Source organism: Chroicocephalus ridibundus, chromosome 7 (assembly GCF_963924245.1).
Source record: "Chroicocephalus ridibundus chromosome 7, bChrRid1.1, whole genome shotgun sequence".
Taxonomy (NCBI): Eukaryota; Metazoa; Chordata; class Aves; order Charadriiformes; family Laridae; genus Chroicocephalus; species Chroicocephalus ridibundus.
The window spans coordinates 23,722,651-23,743,710 of NC_086290.1; the positions used below are offsets into that span (position 1 = coordinate 23,722,651).

The following is a 21,060-nucleotide window of genomic DNA, read 5'->3' on the forward strand; positions in this document are numbered from 1 at the left end:
TAGCTCAGACTTCATTCTCCTTTCTACTAGATGCAGTGGCCCAAAGGCCAAGTGTCTCAGCTCTGGCTAGAACAAACCTGGGCGCATATATATATATGTACATGGGCACACACACATAGAGGTGACACCGTGCACACTGCTGGCAGTCCCCGTGAAGCAGAGATGGAGCTGAGAGGACCAAGAAGGAGAAGGGCAGGTTCACTGAATAACTGAGGGCTAGGTCCTGGCCCTCCTGGAGTCCCTGCTCCCCAAAGGTGACACTAAACCAGAAGACTTTGTTTGGTCTTCAACTGGAAGAGGCTTCTCCTTTGCTGCACCCTTGACAGTACTCCTCAAGAAGTGCTTTGATGGGAAGTGCTGGCTTTCCCCCCACGGAGCCCCAGTTCTCACGCCAAAAGTGCACCTGCTTTGTCAGAGCCCTGCGCAAGGAAAGGGGGTGCCCCCTCCTTCTGCCTCTAGGCAAACCTCAGCACCAGAGAGGAGCACCCACGGACTGTGGTTCACCGCCGCTGGCAGCATTCTACTGCATTTGGCACAGCTACTGCTTGTGCCTAAGAAAAACAGGGGAGTGACAGCATGCATTTAGACCTGGTTGTCAGAAGAAATGGAGGGACAAAAGGAAGCATTTGCTGGTCCTCCAACCGCACTTTGGTTTGTTGCTGCTCTCTGAAATTTCAATGGGCTGGTCTGAAGGGCTATTCTATAGCATCACAGTAATAAAGTAGTTTTTGTCTTTAGTAAGTTATTTTCGGATTAGAGAGACTAACGTCCTCCACTTGGAGCAGGAAAGTGTATTTATAACACTAGGGATTTCTCATGCAGGTCAGTGCCTCTTCTCAGCAGAGCACACCCACGAGACAGTGCCTGGGTCCCTGGGACACAGTGAGTGCCCAGACCTTGGACCATGCCAGCTGGAAGGACAATGTGGGTGGGAAAGCAAAGATGCTCTCAAACATGAGTGATACCCCATGCCGTACAAAGCTCAAAGATTTTCTCTAAATTATACTCCCACACTATACCAGGATTTCAGCCTACTCTATTTTCCTCTAAACAATCTTTGTCATAAAACAAACCACTTAAAACATTCCAATAATCAAGACCAACTCTGCGAGGTAGCATGCCTTTCTTGACAAATCCATCGTTTTAATTATTGACAAATCCTTTCATTTTTCCCTATTCTTTCTTTTAAATGCAAGAAGTTCAGAAGAATTTCACCTGCTTAGCTGCAAATAACAACCAGCCCTGTGCTGCTGCAATAATGCCAGGTAACCAACAACATCACAGCATGCTGGAGGCTTTCCTCCCACAGGTTCCTCTCTTTTGCATGGAAAAAGAATATTAGCAAAGAGGAGATGGCTAGTGACAGCCTGCAGGATCCCCATTGTGAGCCAGCAAGTGCACACGGTGCACCAGGGCTGATTTGTGGTGCCTGGCAGGGAAGGACCACGCTGCCTGTTCCACAGCTGGCCCTGGAAAGGCAGCAAGTGATGGGGACCCTGCAGCCTAGGTACACCTCACCATCATCCATCTAAGTGTAAGTCGGGGCCTAGAAGAAGTCATCATTCCCAATCTGCTCGTGCTCGATTCAGCCAGAAGAATGACATCGACCTTTTCCATTTCTTTTAGGAGGCTGGTGGGCTGGAAGCTGAAGCGGTTGCCAGGACCTTTAGCAGGGGTGATGGATTTGTCAGATTCCTTCTGCAGTAAGTCCAAAATGGTGACAAAATTCAGGGAAATCATTGGCCAGGGCAGCTCCCCAAGTAGCAGATGGGCCAGACTCTGCCTGTTTACACCACATATGGGCAAGTACAAGGAGAGGTCTCCTTTTTGTTGCATTCTTTTACTCCTTGAGGGAAGTCACTGCAGCAAAAGGGTGGACAAGCCATGGTCTAATGATGCCGAGCTAAAAACTTCTCCTTGGACCTTTCCCGCCAGTCCTTAATGGTGTGGGCTGTGAAGGTTGAGGACAGCTTTTTTTTCTTTACCACAAGCCCTGAGACACAGTACTTGACCTATAACCAGTTTTCCTTGTTCTGTCATGACTTGTACAGAAGGCAAAAGACATTGCTGGGATGGGAGGTTTTCAAGTAGGACATTTGCTCTTCCCTGGTCCCCAGAGAAAAGCAGCTGAAAGAGGGGTCTGTGATGCTTTCTACTCACCACTTCTCCCCAAGTACATACCACACACATGCTCATTTACTATCTAGGCAGGAAATTCAGAGACAGATACGTGCCAAAGACGCCTTTGTAAGCTCCCAGCCTGGCATTCAAATTCAGCCTAGTTTTGGAAATAGTGTGAACTCACAAGCTGAGATGCTATCCCCCAGCTCTGCAGTGAAAACACATCTAGGATGACAGGAATCCTTCACCTCCTTAAAGTCTTCATGCCCATCAACGTCCTTCTGATCTTCACCTCCTCAGTGCAGCCAGCTGTGACAATGGAGGTAAAGGAAAAGGCAGGACTCAGAGCCTCAGCGATGCTTCACAAAACACTGACCGCGGCTGCAGCAGCCCTGGGCGAAGTAGCCCCAGGAACTGAGCCAGACACCAAAAACCACCCACCCATTGCTCTTGATGGATGCAGGAGGTCTCTGTTTGCGCAATCAACCACAATGGTTTGGCAAATGCCAGAGGGTTGAGAAGTACAAACAAAAGAAAGACAAAATGAAACAGCAGCACATTCTTGATAACATCAGCTTTGTCAAAAATCCCACCTCTGCTGACAGACCTCTCAGGAGAAAGGTCCAGCAGCCAGCTGGTCTTTAAGACCAGCAGCCAGCCCAGGGCAGGGGAACTACGCAGCAGAGAAGGCACACATCCCTCTGGCATGGGCATGAGGGTCGAAAGAGAGCAGCTGTCTTGGGAAGGGTTTGCTTTATCCACAGTAGGAGCAAAACCACAAGGAGATATGAGTCTGCATCACAACCCACATAGGTCCTACAGACGCAGCCATTTTTACACTTGGAGTACATCTTTTACAAGTACTTCAAAACAAACGCGCTGTTTTTCTCACTTTGGGGTCAGGTTTATACATAGACACAGGGAAATGTTTCCAGTTCGTGCGTCCCAGCAAACTGAACGCATCTTGGCCAGTCGAGTCTAGCAGGTGCCGGGTTTGGCAAAACTTCTTCTGATTTTAACGACAACTAATTGAAATGCTGTGGCTTTCATTAGAAGTCCTGATTAGCTGTCAAGTCCAAACGAACATGAGGAATCCTTACCCAACCTCTATGCAGGAGTAAGTGGGAAACCTAGTGTCTGACGGGACATGGTCCAGCCCCGCACAGGATGTAAAAAAACCAAAACCAACCAAAAAAATCCTAGGTAAGCAAGAGACAAAGCGTGTTAAAAAGTGAAATAATTCTCTTCAGTCTTTTACAAATCTTAATGATGGTGGTTGTGTCAGCTTTCAAATTAAGAGCATGTTTTAGTATGTCCACTGCTCAAATTCCAAAAAGCAGGGAACACCATGAACAACCCGGCTCCTCGGGAGAAAATGAGGACACCATATTCCTTAGAAATGCAAAAGTGGAGAGCTATGTTAAAAATAACTTCAGCAGCTCCAAGAAAGCTGTTGACAAACAACTCTTGGGGTTATCAAAACAGGCTACAAAAGACTGCCCCAACCCAGACTAAAATAACTCTGAAATGATTCTCCAGACATTTTTCTTGGAGGGTCCCAGTACAGCACACAATGAAGCTTCATTAAATTTGGAAGACACCGACCTCGATTTGGGGGCAGAAAAGGTCATTTCTATTTTCCCCTCTCAACAGCTGTCGACAAAATGCATATGCCAAAGGAAAAATATATATAATAAAGGAATCTACACAAAAGGGGAAATAAAAATCCTTGTGTTAATCCAGTTATTTAAGAGCAAAACATGAGCAGCACCAACCAAACCGTTCTTAGTTCATCTAAAAAAAGGAGAGCCCCAAAGCGTTTAGATAGAGGGAACTGAGTGAAATGCATCCCTCAGCCAGGCTAAAACCAGGATTCGAGCAATTAGTAACTGTACCAGCCAGCAGCCTGACAGGGATTTCATGCAGAAACCAAATGGCCAAGAAACAGGAACATAATTCAGTAAAACAAATCGGACAGGGTAGGATTTCAGCGGACAGGATGCATCAGAAGCATGTTGCAAGCACCGACTGTTTCCCATGCTGAACATTTTCAAGCACTCAAGACGTCACTCATGCACACAGCTCCTCCTGCCACCGCCAGGTCACCACATCTCTCTCACAGCATTCCCACTCTCACAGCATTCCCACTCGAGTTTTAGACTCGCAAGTGATCGCTAAGCAAGCACAGAGGGACAACCTGTGACCACATCATGATGCTTTAAATAAGAGTAGAGGAAGGTAGTATTTTCAAAACCCACTGCAATGGGTACGTATTCTTCCTGAACAGTTTCTCAAACGTGCAGGACACGCTGGCAACTCTGAAAATGCCTCCTTGAAGAAACAATCATTCAAACTGCCTTCCCGCAGCCCCTAAGTCACCCTACCCCTAACGATGACGTTGGTTCGATTCCAGGCTGGTAATCAGAACTATATTGTGATGGACTCTGTTATTTGAACTGAAAATATTTAATCAAATTTAATAAAATTTGCCTACACGATATGGCAGCTTTAAATTACAAACACAAAGCCAGAGTTTTGCCTGGTGCCAAAAGTCTGAAAAGCTCACCCGTAATAAAGAACTTTATTTAGGATGGGCTCCAGCCTTCCCTGCCTTTTGTTTACACCAGACTGTTCAGGAGCCTTTCTTCTCCAAGCAACTTAACATTCTTGGCAATGGGATTTCTCCAGGATATTGCTGTGCCAGAGACTGAAGTGCTGTTGCGTTGAAAGGAAAATAAAAGAAAACAACAAAAAAAATTCTCCCCTGAACCTTGCAAGTGAACTTATATGTATCACTGACCAGGCGCCAAAAGATTAATGCTGGTCCCCAAAAAGAACAAGCATCAGCATTCTGGAAAAAAACAAAATCAGCTCAACACCTTCCTGTTTTAATACAACAATGATTTTAATTGCTTCCATTTTTAATAATGTGATTAGATACATTGATCATCCTTAATTCAACCTGCGTGACAGGGCTCTTATTCAGCTAGAGTCTTACTGAGAATTCAGTTTGGGAAGCAGCAAAGGGCTGAGATGTGTCGATGCTTTCCTTCTCCTGCAGAAATCCCCTTCCGTACCACTGGGACCAAGAAGAGTGACTGATCCTCCAGCTCAATCTGAGAAGCAAGGTCCCCTGCAGTGATGAGCAAGGGAGGTTCTGGAGGACGTCAAAGCCCATTTACGCTGTGAGGATGCTAACACAACAAACAGATCACCTGGTTTCACAAAGTACAGGAAAGAGCTAAAAATCTCTTGGAATGATGCAGGCCCTAGGCAATAGGTATGATGCCAAGGGATGTTTCCCTGCATGGAAAAGCTGCCATTTCCCAGAGGCGCCTGAAAGCCTTCAGCAGAGGAGAAGCAAACGGCAGCAATGGCTGTTAGAGCCCAAGCTTGTGTTTCTCCTCCCAGGAAGACATGTAGGCCAAGCACATCTTTGTGCTTCTCTGGCTCTAGAGCTGCAGGAAGTCTCCTTCGAGGGCAGTCCTCCACCAGTGCTCACCTTCCCTACAAAAGTCGCGAAACCCAGACAGCATCACCTCAGCTGTCATGGGCACTGATGATGTAGCAGCATCTACTGCACCTAATGGGGTGATTGGTCTTTCATTTTCTAGAAGCAGAGATTAGAGGATGCCCTACCATTCAGCAAATCCAGTTTTCTAAGCTCTGTTTTTGGAGTCCTCCAGAAAGGGCACAGTCAAAACTACCACCACCAAAGGTACAGGGCGTGCCCAGGAAAAAACCCATATCCTGGAGAGGGTTTGCCCGTTTTTGATTGACTTCTTGTGCAGCTGAAGTGTTTGGCACTTGTCACCCAACCCATCATGCCGGGTGAGGGGGAAGACAGTCTACTGCACAGCAGACGGGAATCCATCCACAGATCCATCCAGCAGGCCAGGTGCTGTAGTCCAGAATGAGAAGTTCCCAAAAAGGTCTTTTAATGTGCAGAACCGGGAGGCAGGAGGCACAAGGCAGCAGTGTGGAGGTGTATTTTTTTCTCATCAGAGGGCAAAAGAAGAAAAAAACCACCCAAGTTTACAAAGTTAACAAGAATTATGTTAAACCGTTCACTGCACCAAAGATCTGCTCTACTTCTAACTATTAGGAGAAGTGCCACAAGAACACCTACATGTGGCAGAAGGAAAAGAAGGGGCTGCCAGCTTTTGGGAACTGATTTAGGGCAGCCGATTTGAGCAAAGACTGTAGTAAATCCACAGGGAGATTTGGTTAACACACTGTCATCATTCCTTATCACAAGGGCAACACGCTTTTTGGCTACTGGTGCTCATCCCTCCCCATTTGAAGATCCACAAAACATACCTGAGAAACAGCTAGGCAGCACCTGCCGCAGGTGTGAAGTTTAATCACACCCCTGCTTTCTTCTTACCTCCGCTCCATCTTTTCAGAAAAGTTTTTTTTCCTATTCTGAAGTGATTCCCAACGCAGAGCACTGCCTGTACCACCCACGCGAGCAACATTGCTCCCCAAATCAGGATGAGCTCGTCGAAGCTCAGCAATTCCCTGAAGGAAGCAGCCAAGGATCACGAGCTGGCCAGGTCAGAAGCTGAGGCTGTGTTGGCTTAGGCTTGTGATACGTAGCTGAGGACCACAGCCAATCAAAACAACCCAGTTTACATAATATATAGTTGAGAAATAACTGACCTGCTTAGCCACCGTGCAGGGAAAAAAACCTAACTGAGAAATAACTGTCTAGGTGTGAACCAAAATCCTTGCAGGAAAGTCCCAATGCTTTGACTGGCAGAAACATTTTGATTTATTTTAAGTATAAACTTGTATATAAAATGCAAATCCCAGAAGAAATGAACTTTTCTTGGTACTTTTCTCACTCAGCAAAACATACTTCGACTTCAGACACCCAGATTTCTGTATTAGCTTTGACTTTGTGAAAACATCTCACAAAAACTTTGACACACAACTCCACTGTCTCCCGCCTGCAGTTTTGCAAGTTTGCATGCCCAGAAGCAACGCCAGCCTCCCTCTAACACTGTGTGTACAGTGACAGGCCAAGGGGGAGAAGGATGGAGCGGGTGCTTGTTAAATAAATCACCCCACGAAATACAGCTTTTTGGTACCGTACCTTTTTTAAAAAAATAGAGAATTAAAAAAAAAAAATAAGAGGACCAAGTGTCACAGCAAAGACAGTAGGCAACACAAGAAAATGAACGTGAACACTACCTGTTTTTCTGAGTGGGAAGTCATCTTTGGAATCATACATCCCCAGTACAGGGTGATTGTAGGTGCCGGATACGCCACTTTGGGGTGGGGAGCTCTGGTCCAGAGAGCTGTGCTGGGTCTTCCTGCACAGAAGGGAAGAGAAAGAGAAGGGAGAACCTTTACAGCAGTGACACACACAGGGAACAAGTGCAGCTTGTCTGTTATCTCAGTGGAGAAGAGCCCAAGGGAAAAGATCTGCGTAGTGGCTTACTCCTTCTAGGCACTCACGTGAAAAAACTGAAGTCTTATATACAAGGAGGTAAGTAAACATATGCCTAACTTTTAGTATAAGAATTAACCTGTTGAGCATGGCTGAATTCATGAAGGTATTTAACCATGAACATAATTTTAAGCTTGTACTTGGGCTGGGTTTTGCTAAGTCATATCCTTGAAGCTAAGTGTAGGTGGTGTTACTCCCCTCAACCATAGCACAAATGAACAATTTCCCTTCGTTGAGTAAAACCCAGACACAGTAGGCAAAGCCTAAGGATGAAACAAAACCAAAGGCTGAGCACAGGAGATGCCGCACGTTTAAGTTGGCTAACAGCAGCCATGCTGCACAGGTGGCCTTTTGCTTCACTGCCTCCCGACCCAAGGGCTGAGCAGAGATAGGGCCAAAGTACTCAACACCTTCCCAGATTAACTTCTCGCAGCTGATAATTTATAGCTTTGTTTGAGCAGGCTGCTGGAAGTAAATTACAGTCTGTTTGCTAAGGATATTAAATAATGAATGAGTTTTCTAAGCCTCCTACCAGTTTGTTGGCTCCATCTTTCCTACTTAATGACTTGTGCCCAGCTTTGCCATTTCTCAGGAGCTCTACCAACCCCGATCAGGACAGATTTTGGGAAGCCTCCAGCCTGTGCATCTTAGCAGAGTAGCTACATCAACAGAATTAATTGATTTTGCACTACAGGTGACAGCCATATGGCTATCAAACAATCTTACATTTTACGTTTAAATAAACAGAATTTAAACCCCATATTACTTCTTCAAAATACTAAAGAATATGGGACAACAGAAAGTGAGCGCTTTGCCAAAAGAAGCGACGAATTGAAATTTTACATTGCTTAATAAACAGGCATGCTTGGAGGTCTTGGTTAAAAACATTCTCCTCAAAAGGTTCTTTAAGGAACCCAAATGAGCCGTTCCCATTTGAAAATCAAACCAATTTATGCAATTCCTTGAGCAGTATGTTCTGAAAGCTCAAAGCAGATGTCGGCTGTTTGGTGAGATACAGAGCATCGATTCCACTACAACTTACACCCTTCAAAAAAATAAGGGGCTAATGAAACAACAGGAAAACACATCGATTTTCTACATGATCTTGTTACAAAAAGCTCTGAAAAGTTTATTTGAACATCTACATCAAATTTTCCTATACCCACAGTTCTTACCAAGCAGTGGGATTGACTGTGGTTTCCTAATCGTCCCCCCTTTATATTCCAAACTTCTCCCTACATACAGGCAGAATAATTTTTCAGGTTCCTACACAGTTGCTTTTTTTCATGAGCATTCGCGTGCACCGGTGCTCTTCTACATTTGCACCAATAAATGCCCACATGCACGCACAGTTTAACCATCACCTGAAATCAAAACAGAAGCAAACTGAGAAATATTTGAATCCCTCCCGAAAACAGAGGTGGCTTTCTCTGCCTGGCTCTGCTCACACCATGGGAAGGCAGCACAGAGAGATGTTTCACAAACAGGACGGCCGGACGCTGCAAGCCAAGAGCCCTGAAACCCACCATCTCACACAATGACATTTTTTGCTCTTGCCTAAACAAGCAATAGATTTTTCTTTTTTTCTTCCTTTTTTTTTTTTTTAAATCATGACTTAATCATGTACATTGAGGCTATTTTCATCACTTTGTTAGGGAACATGCAGGAACTCAAAGGGCCTGTTTAGATGTGCTTTGGGGTTGCTGAATGACAGATATTTAACTCTGCAAACAGGAATACATTATATTGCCCCAGAACTGGGCTCCGATACCCTACGCTGCTTTGAGCAAAACGCACTGGTCTGCGTGCCCGTTCAAGAATTTCAGAGGTCCTGAAAGGGATGAAATTGTATACTAAATTGAGTTTGCAGGCATTCCTCAAAGCACATACCTTCACATAACACATCCCCTGTTCTTTGAGCTCTGAGGTCCTTCGAAAACCCGTGCGCGCAGCAAAGCATGCGTGATGCTTCAAACACATTCAGGCAACATAAACTGAGTATATATTCAAACACATGTATCTGTGCTAGAATGTTTTTTTGTACAGAGACTGCAGACATCTATGTACATTGGAATAATTTAGTGTGTAATTATATCTCTCAACCTCCTTACCATGCAAATACTCACTTAAACTCCCTTCCATGATTGCTACCACCTTGAGTGGCTACTTCCCAAGAGCATTTCTTACAGCTTCCTAGGGAAATAAGGGAAATAATAGCCCTGTTTGCTAAGCCCTCGTGCTCCGTCTGTGTTCCTGCTAAGCCACTCTTACTTATGTTAAGTATCTTGGAGTGCAAAACCTCCCAGGAGCAGGGCTGTCCAGCGGGTTTAAATCCACAGGAGTGACAGTCTGACGATGAAATTTAAGGGAACCTCTTGTGTTGTTGCCTATCATCAACGTAATCTGAAAATTATAGTCCACCAAGCTATTTTAAACAATTACATATAGACTGGAGCTGTATATATATTAAACAGTTTCCAAAGTGGCTTGAACGGCACGGAGCTGAAGACTGAGCAAGACCTCTGTGAAAGCCTCCAAGAAACATTACTGAGCGTTACCAAGTTCTTTTCTTTTGTTTAGTAGATCCTTTGGACTATGACTATATTCTTCAAAACTTCTGACACTGGGCACCTTTTTCACCTCAAGGGTTGATCCGCACATGTACATGCGACAATGCCCTTTAACATCAGTGATTAATTAGAAAAGACCCACTGACTGTAAACACTCATTGTTGCACCAGCAACCGACAGTGCTGAATGAAGTTCAAACGGATATAAGATACTGAAGGCAAAAGCATCCGGGCATTTCAGTGGACAAGCAAAGCCTGGCCCAAAGGGGAGGGACAGCTATTTCACATGTCAGCGGAACACATTTCATATCACAGCCATTGATGTAGAACTGTTGCGGTGCTCAATACCCTTAGGAGATCTGTTTTTTCCAAGTAATGCTTTCAATTCTTTTTTAAAAAAAGGAATTCACAAACCTTAATAAGACCAAAGGAAGTGCTTAAAAGCAGGCGTGTCATTTAAAAGACTATTTCAGCATCTGTTACCACTTAATTGACTTGCCTGCTCACAGTAGGAGCATCAAGTCTATCTTCTGCAAGCCTCGTTTGTGCGTGTTAAAGACAAACACCATCCAGTTGAATCACATTAGAAATACGTGCGTACATAAATATCTCTATAACTGAACTGGTAACCTAGGGGACGCCATATAAATAAACACTAATATGTAATTAATTTAAAGGTTTTCTCGCTTTTAAAAAAAACCACATTTTTTTAAATAGAATGTAAACGAAAAATCCTCAACTTCTGCCGTAACAACTGAAGGGGGCATTTAAAAATCCTCCACTGAAAGGTAAGACGCTGTAGCCAGGCAGCCCTGCTGCCCAGCTGCTCTCCTCAAAGGCCGAGCAGAACCAGCTCGTGCCCGTCTGCAACTTTGACAGACGCTTAGAAAGACTTGTGAGGCCTTGGAGGCTCTTTCTTCTCTCTTCACATCTTCTGTTAGAAACCAAAATACTGATCCTCCCCAAAACAGACGGAGGGAAGAGGAGGGGATGGCAAGCCTGATAAAGCCATGAGAAGAAGGATGGCCCCTTGTGCAATAGTTTGTACGTTGTCTCTACCTGTTGGCATCCCTGGAGCATCACAGAAAAGGGATGTTTTGACTAACGTATGTCACAATAAACCTAAACGATATATTGGTGCTCAGAAAGTTCTCAACATTAGCTTAAAGCGGGAAATGCACTGAAACCTTAAAGATGACTTGTGACCCCTGGCCCTATAACATATAGGGATGTTACAGACCGTTGCTCTTTGATTCATCTCTGAATGCTGGATTCTTGGTGAAAAGGCAGTTAAATGGAAACTGTGGAAAACATAAGGAATTAAAATCACTCCCAAAGTTATTTTTCTCTTTTCTAAATTCACTGGTGATAGCAATTCTCTGCCAGGTTTCTCTAGGGGCAGAGGATCAAAGGTTTTGGAAGAAAGTACTTATTTACTATCCTGAATTCTAATTGACTTCATACCACTTTTGCATTAACAGGCATTTTAACCAACTGGAAAAAAAATGGAAAACATAGTGGCTCGGAGAGATTTCAACTGCCTTTAATAAAATCCCCACATTTCTTGGTAAGTCTCAATTAAGAACATTGGAAAACCCATTATCTAAACTGATAAAAAATGACTCTAAAAAAATCTAAAAAAAAATCTAAAAAATCAGTTATCCAAACTGATCTAAAATCAGTTGTCTTGACTGAAATTCAGTTTCTCCTATTTCTTCTGCTGTCCTTGATACCGACCTAGTGGGCCTTAAATATTATTACTTTTGCATAAACTAACAACCTTTCACTACTTTACCCAGTCCCATAACCATACAATTTTCAAGTCTCAGATTAGATTTTTCAGAGATGGATTAAAACTGCTCAATCTCACCCTACTAGAATAAAGTTTGAATTTTTGTGCCAACTATACTTCAGCATTTATGTACTGGTTCATAGCTGATATATCTTTCAAATTTAATTTCAGCTTAGTTTCTTGAATTCAGAAACATCTGGCTATAACCCCATCATCCCTGTATACATGTTAATTTCTTAAAGACTTAAAATACTGTCAGACACTCAGCTTGAACACAAATTTCAGAAGGTATTCCCAAAATTGTAACAGTGGAAGTCTTCAAATCATCTCAAATTTTTGGATTTTCTTTTATGCGACAAAGAAGTGAAGTTCTGGAACTGAAATTTGTGCCTTGTTAATAATGTCATCATTTATATTTGCTATTTGGTGCATTTGAACTAATCAAAGCTGTCACACTGTTCCCGTGTCATTATAACATCAGCTGTTGCCTTCTCACCCTGCACGACATTTGGGTTTCCGTGAGACCAACAGTTGAAAATTTTCAGTTGAAAAGGTAGATGTTGGGGCAATCGCCCTTAGAAGCGCAGACAGGATGCACTTGATGTTTCCATCAGTTTACAGAGAAGAGCCACATAAACAAAACTTCCAACTTTGAAAGATTAAGACAAGCAGTAAAGGCTTTAAAAATGTAACACTAGCTTAATTATCCTGAGTTGCAATTCACTAAACATAGAATCATAGCATTGTTGAGGTTGGAAGGGACCTTTAAGATCATCGAGTCCAACCTTTAGCCTACCCTGACAAGAGCCGCTTCTAAACCATGTCCTTAAGTGCCCCATCTACCCTTTTTTTAAACACCTCCAGGGATGGTGAATCCACCACCTCCCTGGGCAGCCTATTCCAATGTTTAATAACCCTTTCAGTGAAAAAATGTTTCCTAATATCCAATCTAAACCTCCCCTGACGTAACTTGAACCCGTTTCCCCTCATCCTATCACCTGTCACCAGGGAGAAGAGGTCAGCCCCCATCTCTCTACAACCTCCTTTCAGGTAGTTGTAGAGGGTGATAAGGTCCCCCCTCAGCCTCCTCTTCTCCAGGCTAAACAACCCCAGCTCCCTCAGTCGTTCTTCATAAGGTTTGTCCTCCAGACCCCTCACCAGCTTTGTAGCCCTTCTCTGGACATGCTCCAACACCTCAATGTCCCTCTTGTAGCGAGGGGCCCAAAACTGAACGCAGTACTCGAGGTGGGGCCTCACCAGTGCCGAGTACAGGGGGATGATCACTTCCCTAGTCCGGCTCACCACACTATTCCTGATACAGGCTAGGATGCTGTTGGCCTTCTTGGCCACCTGGGCACACTGCTGGCTCATATTCAGCCAGCTGTCAACCAACACCCCCAGGTCCTTTTCTCCCGGGCTGCTTTCGAGCCACTCTGCCCCAGGCCTGTAGCGCTGCATGGGGTTGTTGTGACCCAAGTGCAGGACCCGGCACTTGGCCTTGTTGAACCTCATACCACTGGTCTCAGCCCATCGGTCCAGCCTGTCCAGATCCCTCTGCAGAGCCAACCTACCCTCAAGCAGATCAACACGCCCGCCCAGCTTAGTGTCATCTGCGAACTTACTGAGGGTGCATTCGATCCCTTCATCCAGATCATTGATAAAGATATTAAAGAGAACCGGCCCCAGCACCGAGCCCTGGGGGACACCACTTGTGACCGGACACCAACTAGATTTAACTCCATTTACCACCACTCTCTGGGCATGGCCATCCAGCCAGTTTTTTACCCAGCGAAGAGTACACCTGTCCAGGCCATGAGCAGCCAGTTTCTCCAGGAGAATACTGTGAGAAACAGTGTCAAAAGCTTTGCAAAAATCCAAGTAGATAACATCCACAGCTTTTCCCTCATCCACTAAGTGGGTCACCTTATCATAGAAGGATATTAGGTTTGATAGGCATGACCTGCCCTTCACAAACCCATGCTGACTGGGCCTGATCACCCTGTTCTCCTGCATGTGCCGTGTAATGGCACTGAGGAGGATCTGTTCCATGACCTTCCCCGGCACTGAGGTCAGACTGACTGGCCTGTAGTTCCTCGGATCCTCCTTCCGGCCCTTCTTGTGGATGGGTGTGACATTTGCTAACCTCCAGTCAGCTGGGACCTCCCCGGTTGTCCAGGACTGCTCATAAATCATACCAAGTGGCCTGGCGAGCACTTCCGCCAGCTCTTTCAATACCCTTGGGTGGATCCCATCCGGCCCCATAGATTTGTGCACCTCCAGGTGCTGAAGCAGGTCCCTCACCGTTTCCCTTTGGATTACGGGGGCTTCATTCTGCTCCCCATCCCTGTCTTCTAGCTCAGGGGTCTGGGTGCTCAGGGAACAACTGGTCCTACTGCTGAAGACTGAGGCAAAGACTTCATTAAGTACCTCAGCCTTTTCCTCATCCTTGGTCACTATGTTGCCGGCCCCATCTACTAGAGGACAGAGATAATCCTTAGTCCTCTTCTTATTGCTAATATATTTGTAGAAACTTTTTTTGTTGTCCTTGACAACAGAAGCCAGGTTTAGTTCTAGCTGGGCTTTGGCCCTCCTGATTTTTTCCCTACATAGCTTAACTACCTCTTTGCAGTCGTCTTGAGTGGCCTGCCCTTCCTTCCAGAGGCCATAGTTCCTCTTTTTTTCCCTAAGTTGCAACACTAGCTCCCTGTTTAGCCAGGCCGGCCTTTTTCCCCGACAGCTTGTCTTCTGGCACATGGGGACAGCCTGCTCCTGCGCCTTTAAGACTTCCTTCTTGAAAATCATCCAGGCTTCCTGGGCTCCTTTGCCCTGGAAGACTGCCTCCCAGGGGACTTTGTCAACCAGGCTCCTGAAAAGCCCAAAGTCCGCCCTCCGGAAGTCCAAGGTAGCAGTTCTGCTGACCCCTCTCCTTGCTTCTCGCAGAATCAAAAACTCTATCATTTCATGGTCACTGTTCCCAAGACAGCCTCCAACCTTCACATCCCCCACAAATTACATAAAGTAATTTCCCCATTTTACTAAAGTTGAAGTTTTATAACACCCGGCAGGACAAAATCCTGGGTGAAAAGCTACAGAACTTAAAAGGGTTGGTCTGGATGGCAGAACTTGTGAGTTTGAATAATTGTGGATTAAAGATGACAGCAAAGATCTCTACTTACAAAAATACTACGACCATCACAGAAGAGATGAAAATTATTCACACTGAAACCCTCTGAAAAATGCATTTTGGTAATGCACAGCAAGGACAAACCCTCGTTCTACCACTGTTCTGGTTCATTCAGTGAATGTATCAGGTCTATTCCCCACATCTCCAGCAATGGTCAAAAAAGGTGGCACCGGCTGAATCGTAAAGATAAGCCCAGTACCACTTACCCGTACCAGAAGCGAGGATCACTGGATATACAGTGGTTGAGATTCCGGTGTGCCAATGCCTTCTTCTTATTTAAGACAAATTCTTGTAATTTCATCTTTACTTCTGTGCTTGCCACTGCACCTGAAATGTCAGAAATAAAAAAGGTTGTTTAATCAATTCACACACTTTAAAGAATTTAAATTTCTCAAAAGATTCAGAATTAAATCTTTGATTTCCAGTCCAAAAGAAGACCTTTTCTTTCAAAGAGAAAAGAACAAAGTGCCTCCAGTAAGGAGCTCTCTTTCCTCCCTCTCCCCCCGCTTTTTTTCTTTAGCTTTGCATATAATCACAACTTATGTTTGAAAACAGAGATTTAATCAGAGATTTATCATTTCACTATAAAAGATTTCTGAAAAGGATTTTTACACTTGAATAAAAAGTACACTTAGAATAAAGCACTTGTACTAGGTATTCCAGCTTTCTTTTAATCAAAGGTATTTAAGAAAAAGGGTCTCGTGTACACTCAAGTTTTTAAATGTCACATCTGCAAGCAGAAGGGGAATGAGACGAATGTCTCATATGTAGATTTTTGTCTTGAAAACTCTTGTAAATAGGGACCTCTTTGTTCAAAACTATCTGTGTTCAGTAAGACCTACATAATATTCCAATTCATTTACAAGTGTGCAATCTATTTCTTCAAATAGAAAATCTAACATTTAAAGAAGAAAGTCAGTAATTTTGCGGCGCAGAGTTAAAATGTCAACTGTGTAATTTCTAATCATTATTTCCTCCACAATAGAGACCAGTGTGTTTTACAGCAATGATGGATTAAAATCATCATTCAGTTGACAGAACAGATTCATGGGCAGAGCTCCTGATGGAGTAATGCATAGCAAGTCTGGTAAGCAGAACACGTGGAAAATGATGGTTCATCTATACCGTGGCGTAAAGCAAGAATTCCAAAGGAAAATATCTGGGCTACAAGCAAATGAAAAGGCCAGGAAAACTGTCTGCTCTGCTGGGAATAAAAACTTGAAATATGACAGGGTGATCTTGTGTTTCCTGGATCCTACTCAACAATGACATTTGACAGACCGGGGAAACAATTTTTTGTACCTCTACAAGATAAGAAAATGGCAATATTTCTAGAAAGCACCTGCCTGAAGATGTAATATTGTTTAACCACTGAAGCCACACTGAAAAGCTTGAAAATTCACTCCTTTGGAGCCCTGTGTTTCTCACTCACTCTATAAATGTAGGTTTGGTGTGGACCCCCCAAAGGAAGTTTAACTGACGACCTGGAGATAAATTCATACAAGTGTAGCAAGCATGGCTAGATCAAAATAGGTGACAAATTCACGCACAAAGGCAATCTCTTTCCAAAAACTGTCACCTTTTACCTATCAGCATCTTTAAAATAATCAAACACGTCTGCATTCTGTCAGTTTTGGATGAATGAGACGTTATTTAGAAGACCTGAAGCTAAACCTTTTTGGTGCTTGAGATTTACAGAAGCTCCCCTGGTGTGTATTTCTCCTTAATTAGAAGCTGAAAGGCCCCATATATGCTTAACAAGATAAAAATGTGCAGGCTCGCCCTTCCCTGGGCGATGCCAGAGCCATGGATCAAGGTGTCATGCAAGACCTTCTGACCATTACTCAGCTTTTGACCTTGGAGTTGAAAGATCAGAAAGAAAAAAAAACAATCCACCTCCCCTTTAAGACACTATACTGGGTTATTTCGGACACAGTCATATTGTGACAGACAGAAGCACTGTGCAATATCCAGGAAAGATGTTAAAGAGGACTCCAAAGGCAGAAAGGGACAACCTGTCCTATACGTGGCAGAGTACAACATGCAGGGGTGTAAGAGGACAAGAGCAGAGGTGAGACATCAAAAGCCCCTATGGATGGAAATGCACAAGCAGGAAGTAAGACCCAATCCCAATGGAAGTGAAAGGCACAGCAGAATAAAAGGAGGACAAGAGAGAAGGAACTGAAGAGCAAGAGCGCAGGCAGCAGCTGTGCCTGGTGGGGAAAGCCAAGCCATGAAGCTCACAAGCTGGCCCATCCCTTTCACAGGGCTTGAATGTCTAAGAGGAGCAGGGAGCAAAGAGCAGATCAACTGATAGAGACTGCAAACAGGAGAGGGTCACAATGAGCAAAGTACTGCAGACAGGATGGCTCTAAAGAGCCAAAAGACTGAGCCAGGTTACCACCGCAGCGGCAAAACCAAGTTACATATTGTCCTAGGATCAAATAGTATCTGAATATGGGATAAGGCAGGGGTTTCTCTTCCCACTGGAAGAGAATAAGGGAGGGCAGAAGCAGGACCAAGCTCCTGCAGGAAGGAGGAGGTCACACAATGCCAGTGCAGAGTAGAACAAATGGAAATTAAGAGGAGAAAACCCTGAATGACAGCGTGGGCTGATCACAGCCAGCCAACTTGTAGCAGAAAGTCCAAGACAAGCCGTCGTCCAAGGCTGCCCAAGCAGCAAGGGACTGAATGGTCCATGGCCAGAAGGAGAAAGACAGACCACGCCTGCCTGGAAACACTGATGTGAAGGACAGTTCTAGGTTCAACCCTGACAGTGGAAAGACATAACAACCAACCATCGCTCCTTATCCTGTGCAAAACCCTCCATTATGTCATATACATTTTCCTTCCTTTCGTGGAAGTCATGATTTTGAGCAAAAGCTTTATGATACCAGCTATCACAAGGTGTTCACGAGGAACAGGTTAAGGCTCCTGAGATGAGGATGTAAGAAGCTGATATTATGTTAATCTAAACCAATTTGTGATCTGCCTTTTAAAAAGTACAAAACAATATATTTTGGCTTACAGTGATGGAGCAAGAAGGGAGAATATACTCTACACCTATTACAGGATAATTTTAGATGTGTTGCACTTAGCAAAATTTTCTGATGTGAGAAAAATAACTTAAGTATTCTTAAGAGCTGAGGTGCTATAATGATTATACACCATAGTACTTAAATAAAAGTCATTTAAAAATAAAACTGTAGCCATGGGAACAGGATCTTCAACTTAACATCCCCAAATTCTGTTTTTTCTTCTACACCTATGTGTTTCATCCAAAAGGTGCTTCGATGGTTTTGCCATTTTACAGAGATTCAGGCATTTTTATTTATTTGAAAATCTCTTTAATGAGACTAGCCAGGTTATCAATATTGCAGAGAGGCCCAGCAAAACATCGATACAATATCAACAGCTGATGAGAAGAGCAGGGTGAAGTGGGAACGTTGCTACCTTTCATATAGTTTGAACTGACTGCCTTTACTTTGGAAAATAGCACAAAACAGCCAAAGGACAATGGAAAGGAATTCTTTACTGTGAGGGTGGTGAGGCACTGGAACAGGTTGCCCAGAGAAGCTGTGGATGCCCCATCCCTGGAGGGGTTCAAGGCCAGGCTGGATGGGGCTTTGAGCAGCCTGATCTGGTGGGAGGTGTCCCTGCCCAGGGCAGTGGGGTGGAACTAGATGATCTTTAAGGTCCCTTCCGACCTGAACCATTCTGTGATTCTATGAAAGCATCGCATGTGGCAGCCAGCCGGGCACCAGACTCCCAAACCTGCATTATCACCACCTTTACTCACTCCTGAATGTTAAACTGCTTCTTTTAAGTAGATTCTGATCCTTTGGTCTTTCTAGTATTTAAAATTATTAAAACCCAAACCAAACACACACAGACATGATGGAGCTCCTATGAATTGCTTTGCGAAGATACTGGGGTAGGTCTGTGCATTCCCTCATTTTGGCTGCAGCTTAAAGTCTGCCGCTGCAAGATGCACATGAAGGGAATGGGGAATTCAACCTTCAGATATGTATTTTTTTTAAGTCTCCTAGACCCCAGTTCTTTCCTATTAGAAAAATACTTCTCAGAGCTTTATCTTCTTCCTGGTCCCCAGAGAGCATCCCATCTCCTGCTACTCTTCAGCCCTCTCCGCTTCTTCCATCACATGCTTCTTTATTCCACTTGAAATGAAGACCTAACAAGTTGATAGTACAACTTGGCAAGGTATTTTTCCTCCCATTCACTTCTAAAAGAAAACCAAACAAGCAACCAAAGTATCTTTGATAAGGGGATTTGTGAGGCCATAATCATTTTACTGAATCGCATGAAGCGCATAATGACACGTGGGAAAGCCAACCACAATCTGTAACCTCATGAAAGAAGTACTTTCTGAACGAAAACACTTTAAAGCTAAGAACTGAGAATGCGTCTACATCTTAAAAGAGTGAAATTGAGAAAAGTAAAAGGAAAAGAAATGCAGCGTGCATCTGGTGTATTTTATAGGCTTAATATTCTGCCTCCATTGGGAATGCTGCCAAAAATACTTCAAAAAACGTTAAATCAAGTAAAGAGACGATACGCTTCCTTTTGAAAAACGCTAAAATGGCATTTAGTAAGACAAAAATGAAGATAAAGCGTAGAAATACATTTCTCTCTCGCCCTCAATACCTCCTAACAGTTCACACAAGCTCCCCATGCAGCTGAGCTCTGTAGAGAGGCCATCACGAACGTTTCTCCAGCTTTATAAAGCTGCTTTATGGCTTCCATTCATCTGCTCTACCTGCCATCACCGAAATGAGTGAGCTTTTGATACTTACTCTCTTTTCCTTTCTCTTTGTTTTTTAGCTGCTGAAGTTTCTGCTCTCGGTGCTGCTTCTCCAGCTCCTGCTCCTGTCGGTGCTGCTCCAACTTCCTCTGGTGCTCCAACAGCTCCTGCTGATGCTTCATGGCCAGCATCTCCTGCTGCTGCTGTGGAGAAGGGACGAGGGGAAAAAGAGCAAATTAACACTGTCAGACTTCCCAGAGCTAAAACCAGAAGCTGCATTCTGGTGACAACAATGTTACTTAATTCATAGAAACAAAAAAAATGCTGTTTTCCTCCTCTAGAGGCTCCTGCACCACAACTCACTTCATGTAGCCCAATTTCTAGCTCAGTAAAGCACTTACGCTGAACCACTGGCACTATATGCTCCCGGCTCCAGGGCACAGTCTGTCGACAGGCACAAGCATCCTGTTCAGAAAGCATCCAACTTGAGAAAGCGACGAAAAAGCTTCTGCCCAGGCAGATCCTTCCCCGACCACTTTCCTGCTGCCAAAGGGTGAGGCTGGGTCCCTGCTTGTGCCACCACTGCCCTGCCGCAGTCCAGTGCCCAGACCCTGCACTGAGACGCTCCAACCGCTACTCCAGGTAGACCTTTCATTTTCTCTCCATCATCTGTTTTAAGTAAAACCCCATTAGGACACATGAATTATGAACACTCACATGTTCACCATGTGCAAATCATGAGCTGAAGGAATATCGTTGAGCTCACCACATCAGGCACTCGCAGCAAAATACGCCATCATCAATGTGGGCTTTGCAAGAACAGTTCATTTCCCTTGCGCGTATGCTTTTTTGAATAAGCCTTTAATTATATATGACTTTGGTTTCTCCAAAAGTCCTTCTCTCTCTCTCTGTATATAGAAGAGTTCCCATGGACCAGGACAACTGTATCTTTTTAACTTCATCAAACACTGCTCACTTCCAACGTGCCATGCAAAGCTCACACCTCAAGCTAAATGCAAAAGCACTAGCTGCCTTATGGGCACGATCACCACCCGTTTCTGAGCCTACTTAAAAAAGAATTGATTCATTATAAAAAAATATCCAGCAATCTCTCAAGGAAAAATTTAGCCTTGCCCTCTCGACTCACACTTGTTCACAGTAAGACATGAGAGACAAG

At 44.1% G+C, this 21,060-nt stretch overlaps 1 protein-coding gene across 15 annotated transcripts in view; it reads right to left on the bottom strand.

The window, feature by feature from the left end:
• The window catches only part of HDAC4 (histone deacetylase 4), a 261,962-nt gene that overhangs the window by 89,381 nt on the left and 151,521 nt on the right, over positions 1–21,060 (bottom strand). For 11 of the 15 annotated variants that reach the window (XM_063342474.1, XM_063342475.1, XM_063342476.1 and 8 more), the window contains 3 exons: positions 19,936–20,086; positions 15,328–15,448; positions 7,318–7,439 (listed from right to left, as the gene is read on the bottom strand). In XM_063342474.1, the coding sequence (XP_063198544.1) occupies positions 7,318–7,439; positions 15,328–15,448; positions 19,936–20,086 (394 nt within the window). The remainder of the gene's footprint in view (positions 1–7,317; positions 7,440–15,327; positions 15,449–19,935; positions 20,087–21,060) is intronic. The other 4 variants (XM_063342465.1, XM_063342472.1, XM_063342466.1 and 1 more) reach the window with 2 other exon arrangements.